Source organism: Nicotiana tabacum, chromosome 6 (assembly GCF_000715075.1).
Source record: "Nicotiana tabacum cultivar K326 chromosome 6, ASM71507v2, whole genome shotgun sequence".
Lineage (NCBI taxonomy): Eukaryota > Viridiplantae > Streptophyta > Magnoliopsida > Solanales > Solanaceae > Nicotiana > Nicotiana tabacum.
Window position 1 is genome coordinate 189,670,995 of NC_134085.1, and position 6,621 is coordinate 189,677,615.

The following is a 6,621-nucleotide window of genomic DNA, read 5'->3' on the forward strand; positions in this document are numbered from 1 at the left end:
GAAAAGTTGAAGCGAGTAACTTGGATGTTTAAACCTCAATAGAGGCAATACAAGGTGAATTCTTCCTATCTGTCTAAGCTTAGGTAGTATCGTTATCAATGTTGTGTTGGTAGGAGGTTGCAGATGTCCATGTATCAACTAAGATTCGTGTAAGTTTGTTTAGATACTACCATTATAAGAAAGAAAACAGTATCTAAGCGAAAGTATATGAAAACTTCGACTGCAATGTATATATCATTTTACTTGAATCTTTCAGTACAGATAGTTTAGTTACAGTCTTACAGACGCGAACGAATGTAAGCAGTTTTCATATGCCTTATTTTTTGGAATACTTGGTTTGATCCTCATCTCCACCTTTGTAGTAATAAAACTTGTTTTGGTCATCTCCATATCTGTAGTTCAAAGACACAGAAGATGCGAGTTTTTTCAGCCTTTGTTGAGCCATCTGTAAGACTGTAGTAGTCTTTACTTTAGCAATGTAACAGCAAATAGCATCTAAATACCACCCGCTTCTCCCCTTGAAGCCTACAATCTGGCCACCTTCCATCGGCAGGGAGAATCGCGTTCCTTCTTCAACTCCAAAAGGTCCAAATGTTCTTCTGTTGCTGCTAACGGTGAGGGATCGTATCACAGGACTGCCACCATAGACCACTGGACAATAGTAGCCGCTAACGCCCGTCAAGTATTCTCCTGGAAATTGCAGCTTAATCTGGAAATGAAATTCACTTAAAGCATTAAGTTTCATAGTAGTAGCACACTTTAACAGCAAAATGCTAAACTTTTGTTACGTTGAGTTAACACCCGAGGTTCACTTTCTTTAACATAATATTAGAGTCAAACTCTTTCTTATTGTAGTTTTATCCAACGAAGGACTCCATGTAAACATGCTATATTATCCGCAAACCAAATGATCAGTCCTAAGAATGGGAAGGGATGTGTTAGTGAGTACATTGTTATCTTTATATGGTCTTGGGCAATCTTTGTACAACAACAACGACCCAGTAAAAGTGGGGTCTGGCAAGGGTATTGTGCACACAGATCTTATCCCTACTCCGATGAAGTAGAGAGGCTGTTTCTTGGGCAATCTTTGTCTCTTGAACTAATTTTTAGAGTTGAGTAATGTAACTAATCTGCTATAGTAAATGAAACACTATACTGATTCTTTATATTATCAGTGTACGTAGCTAAAATCCATAGAATAAATTATTACCTGTGCAGTTTTACTACCTCCAACTCCTCCATGCTTCTCTGCTTTATAAGGCTTGCCATTTTGGTCATAGACCACAGTCATGGAGTCTATACAAAGAGAATAGACAAGGGTAATTTCTCTCACTCCAGTGAAGCCACCATCGTCCCACGGGCTTCCACCATGACCACCCCATGGTCCAACAACGATCCTCTTCTTTACTTCGTCTGCTTGCTCCTTCCCAACCGGCCTCTACACACATGGGAAACATTTTTCGATAAGTGACTTCCATCGTATCAAATACATCCAAAAGAGAACAACTTTTAAACTCGAAATAACTTACCATGTCCATCCACGAAAATGCAAAGATAGACGCCAATAGCTGATTTAGTTGCTTTCAAGAAAGTATTACTCATATATAGAGGCAGAAGCCATTGTTGTCTTGTCTACTTCTGTAGCAGTACGTATCTGATTCCCATTTTTATCATTCTTCAGAACCTTAGCTTTTCATCTTTTCTAGTGATTTGGCATTAATTGAGATGGTACAAATCTTATCATGGTTGAAATCTTTGGTGAGAACCAGATTCGTATGGCAAAGGAAACACAGAGAGAGATACCGCGCTCCTTTATCCTAGAATACAACTATAGGAGTACTAGTGTTTATTCCAATAATCACTAATACACCATTTTTCAAATCAATAAAGGAAGATTTTAAACCAGCACTAAGAGTGCCGAAATATGTACAGCAAAAAGTTTGAGATAGTCTCCAACCAACTGAAAGGAGCTGATAAAATCTTAGACACAGCACCAATCCATATTCTTTAGGTGTTGGATATATTTACTTAACAAATTATAAGTAACATGCAAAACAAACCATCAGAAAATGGAGTTGACAAATTATTTAGATACTCGCATCAAAAGAACGTTCTTAATTTTGTCCTTAAGTCAACTGGGACGAACAGGGGGAGGGAACCAAATTCAACTTGCTTCCGTAAAATATAAATATCTTGAACCAAAACTCAAATGTTTGTCTAACTGTAAAATTATCTAAAGAAGAAAAAGAAAATTTAAGATGACAATATGGTCATATAACTAACTGTGCGCCATAAATAAGTAGAGTTAACATCTCGGTCCTATTTATTACTCATCGACATCAGTTAGCTCTGTATCCCTATGCACCATTGACTCGTCCATTTCTGTTATGTCTGTATCTTCCGGCAGCGGCAAGGGTGACGATCTCCACTTTAGTTCAAAACTCGTATTGGGATTTATATTAGACGGAGAAAACTCAAACATTCTAATGTCTTCTAAATAATGTCGCCAGCATTTCTTTGAGTAATATTTACAACAGCTAGGAGTCTTCTCTTTGTTCATCATGATCTCCTTTTTGAACTGTATTCCACATAAATAACAGTGAGTACTAACCAGTGTAGCGATAGAATGCATTGATAAACTAGAAAGTATAATCTAAGGATCCAGTTCAGACAGAGCTAATCTTACCGCGAGAAGGTCACTGCTGGGAGATGTCATTAAAATAAGAGTTTTTGGGTGAAACTGACGCAAGTGACTGCTGAGAAGATTTTTCAGTACTCTTGATGATTTAGTCAATTCTATCTTGAAGTCTCTAGAGGGAAGAAGATGGATTCCTCTCATTTCCTCATAGATAATCACATCCTATAAGTGCCACAAGAATAAATAAACAATTCAACATATGAGAAGCAATAGACAATCATCAATGATAATTTAATACAAGAGTTTAAAAAGTTTGAGACCTGTTTAGAGGCAAGAAACAACTTGAAACCTTTAGCTTCGAACCCTTGAACGAATTTCTGAACTTCAAGAGGGTGAAACTTCTGTTTTTGGGATTTCAAGTGAAGCTTCACTTCTTGCAACTGTGAAGCATTCATGGAAGAAAAAGGCAGCTCAATACCAGTATATTCAAATGAAAGTAGATTTGGTGCATCAATGTTGGCTTCCTTTAGTTTGCTGCACCTTACTACTGAAAGCTTCTTCAGCTTGTCACTCAATATTGTCATCCTCCGCAATGCATGGCACTCTAACAGGAACAAGTTTTCAAGTAATGGGAATTCGGCGATACGTTCCTGAAATGACTTATCCGACATGTGTGTATGCCTCAACATCAAATTCTTAAGATTTCCGCACCCTGCTAAGATTAATTTGCACCTTGAAGATTTCTTTCCGTGGAACCAAAATGTCTCAAGATTGGGTGCCTCTAGTTTGACCGACCTGAGGTTGGAGCCCTCATGTACTTCCAACCTTTTTAGTTTAGGCAGAGTTGAGACATGCAAGAATTTCAAAAGATGGCACTTGATCAGTCGCATATCTTCGATCAAAGGGCAGCCTTGGACAAACTTATGGACTACATTCTCATTGATACGCATAGCTTTCATGGATAGCTCCTGCAGGTTTTGGAGCTTTATGACAGCAGAAACATCCATTCCACATCCGTGGAGTTTCAATGAAGTTATTGTCCTGGAAGCAAAGACCACCTGAGGCAGTACATAACATTGGCTAACCACATTCTCATACACATCATCAGCCTTCTTCACATGGATATCAAGCTCTTTAACATTCTTGTCAGTAGCAACACTAATCCAGTTATTCATATAGGGAGTCATAAGATCAGCAACAAAAGAGGAGACATGCAGCCTGAACTTTTGTATACTTGGCAATGGTTCAATTCTGGTTGCTAAGGTGTTCTCAACAAACAGAATGAACTTCATTAATCGCAGATCTACATATCCAGCTTTCAGGGATTCCTTAAACACCTGCTTGAAACTTGCGCTCTGTTCCTCCACTGGTGGAGATTGGAGATCATTTGAAGCTCCAACCTTATGATTTTGGAAGCGCCTCTGATCAAAATCAACGGAAGTCAAAGATTCCCAAATGACTTTCCACTTCTTGGACAGGATGCTAGTTCTCACAATATCCTTTGGCCAGCGGAGAAGACAAAGGATGTGATGTAAAATGTGTTCAGGCAACTCAGAGATCCTGTCCGCATCATCAGCTGCTCTTCCATCTGTGTTGGTGATCTCCATTCTCTTTCCCTTTTTAGTGTTTACCTTTCTCTGTCTTGCGCCCTTTCTTTTCCTTTTCTTCATTAACGTCTCCTCTTTGCAAATTCTAGAGACCCTTCGTTTCGCACACAACAAGCGTACAACTTTAGACATCATATCCTTGCCTAAAATTCTTGTTCAAATACAAGAAAGAAACCTCCATTTCATTAAAAACTGCATCTTTACTTTTTTTTATGGTAAATATATTATATAAATATTTGCACTAAGCCACAACAGGTGTAATTACAGGTTGTGCAAATCAGCAATTGCATCTAAAATATCATCTACATCTGGTAAAAAACCAGTGTGCAAATCAGTAACTGCATCTTTACTTTTAAAATATATCAATGAAACTAATACCCCGAAGAGAAAATAAAACGATCCAGCATTAATAGGAAAAAGATAAAGGAAAAATATAAATCAATATTTAACCTGTATCTATCAGCAGGTAATTCAAACAAAAAAAAAAAAAAAAAACTTAAATAATTTTACTGATATTGGTGCCAAAATAACGCATGCATAAACGTAATAGAATTCGAAGTAACCTAAGCATAATCTTTCTAATCAGCCTGAAACATTAAATGCCAATTAGGGGAACAATTTGATCCTATCGTTTCGTAGATATAATCTCAGAGATACAAAAGACAATCAAATAAATATGCGAAATACCTGCAGAGATTGCAGATACTTGGAATTCGGAAAGACGAAACTGACCAACTGTGATTTGATCAACCTTTTGACGGTCAAGCTACTTATATAGGGTTCGCCGATTGTAACTACTATGTCGAAACGGGCGGGTTAAGTTTGATGGGCCGGGTTGTTTACCGAGGACGCTAACTTATTGGGCTTTGGGTTCTGTTGAAAAGCCCAAAGCGTTTTTGGACTGATAAGGCATTTTTGGGGCCTAAAACCCCGTTTTGCCCGGAGAATCTTACAGAAATATCCCAAAAAAGTCTCAACTTATTAATCCCTAACCATTAATCATAGATTTATCAAAACTACCCAAATATATAAAAATTGAAAACCCAAAAAAATAAGGTTATTTCTCACCAAGAATCACACACAAAGATCTCCTTCATTTTTAAGCATAATTAGCAATATTAGATGCAAGACAGAAAAGAAATTCCATGGATAAGGTAGCAAATAAAGTGATGAAAATATATATATATATTCCAAAAGTCTAAGAAAAAAATTATCTTTTTTCAATGGGTATGATTGAGATTCATTTAAAACATATAGATGAGTCAATATAGAAAATTTGAGGAAGATTGGAGGTGATTTGAACTAATTTTGTATCAAAATCGTAGTTAAAATCGAGTTCAAAAAATTCTCCTATGACACGTGTATCAAACATGTATCACACATGTATCTCACATGCAGGTATACATGGATATACATGTGATACACATTTGATACAAATATGATACATATGTGATACACAAGTGATACACCTATTATTTTTTTCGTGTTCACTTCTATTTCGAATTTTCGATTCAAACCATATCAAAAATCCATCAAATCATCTCAAAATTGAGATTTAGGCTCCTTAATATGTATCCAATCTATTCTAATTACACTCATTCAAAAAAAAAAAGTAAAAATTTGACATATTTTTGCTACAAATAGCTAATTGGCTAATATTGGTAATATTTGGCTAATACTTTTTTTTGGTAACTAAACTTTTGTAGTAATCACCTTTGAAAATTTTACAAAATCATAACTAATCAGCACAATTAGCTATCTAAATTCTATCTTATCCTTAACTCTCTACTATGTACAAGCAGTTCACAACTGAAAGAAACATAAAAACTAGAAGCTTAAAATACAAAACTCTGCAGCAACTCCTTAACTCTAGATTCTGCTCTAACTTAGCAGGTATAAGCTATTTCACGTACAATTGTTTCTCAGTTCCTATAGTTCTTGTCAAACACTCTTTGATTCATTTCCCTCCATATAACATATATACATTCAGCATATACTAGTTTAAAGATTTGAGCTTGCTATGATTTCCCTTTGGCACTTTGAATAGCCCAGCCAATATGTTGATTCTATGTATCTGCTATTTGCTTCCATTGCAGCCAACTCTGCAACTTCCTCCATATAGCCTTAGCAAATTCACATTCAACGAATAGATGTCCCTTTGTTTCCAATTGTGTCTGACATAATGTACATGTTGTGTCCATTGTTAGTCTCCATCTTACTAGTCTATCTGTTGTAGGCAATCTTCCCTGTAAGTGTAGCCACATTATGAAGATTGCTTTCGGTCTAGCATCATTCTTGAACATAAGGCATTTCCAGGTTGTTGGTCTCATTTCAGGGAGAAGTTGGTGGTAAACAGAATTTGTCAAACTCCTTGTA

At 36.5% G+C, this 6,621-nt stretch overlaps 2 protein-coding genes across 2 annotated transcripts; both read right to left on the bottom strand.

Annotated features, from left to right (window-relative positions):
* Positions 1-194: 194 nt before the first annotated feature.
* Positions 195-1,666, bottom strand: LOC107763145 (jacalin-related lectin 19). The gene is made up of 3 exons (XM_075256210.1): positions 1,530-1,666; positions 1,211-1,438; positions 195-709 (listed from the first exon to the last, which is right to left on the bottom strand). Exons 1-3 carry the CDS (start codon positions 1,536-1,538, stop codon positions 317-319), a joined length of 630 nt encoding a protein of 209 aa, XP_075112311.1. The 5' UTR covers positions 1,539-1,666; the 3' UTR covers positions 195-316.
* A 527-nt stretch (positions 1,667-2,193) lies between these two features.
* LOC107763143 (uncharacterized) lies at positions 2,194-4,983 on the bottom strand. Its single transcript, XM_075256209.1, has 4 exons — positions 4,933-4,983; positions 2,959-4,388; positions 2,687-2,860; positions 2,194-2,578 (listed from the first exon to the last, which is right to left on the bottom strand). Exons 2-4 carry the CDS (start codon positions 4,378-4,380, stop codon positions 2,327-2,329), a joined length of 1,848 nt encoding a protein of 615 aa, XP_075112310.1. The 5' UTR covers positions 4,381-4,388; positions 4,933-4,983; the 3' UTR covers positions 2,194-2,326.
* Between the last annotated feature and the right edge of the window lie 1,638 nt (positions 4,984-6,621).

What these genes read in the sequence shown, in the direction of transcription:
- LOC107763143 (XM_075256209.1), bottom strand. Translation starts at nt 4,380, where the DNA reads ATGATGTCTAAAGTTGTACGCTTGTTGTGTGCGAAACGAAGGGTCTCT. An exon ending in TGTTTCTTGCCTCTAAACAG is followed by an intron (nt 2,861 to 2,958) that starts GTCTCAAACTTT and finishes TGGCACTTATAG; the next exon opens with GATGTGATTATCTATGAGGA. An exon ending in CCAGCAGTGACCTTCTCGCG is followed by an intron (nt 2,579 to 2,686) that starts GTAAGATTAGCT and finishes TGTGGAATACAG; the next exon opens with TTCAAAAAGGAGATCATGAT.
- LOC107763145 (XM_075256210.1), bottom strand. An exon ending in GAGGTAGTAAAACTGCACAG is followed by an intron (nt 710 to 1,210) that starts GTAATAATTTAT and finishes TTTCATTTCCAG; the next exon opens with ATTAAGCTGCAATTTCCAGG.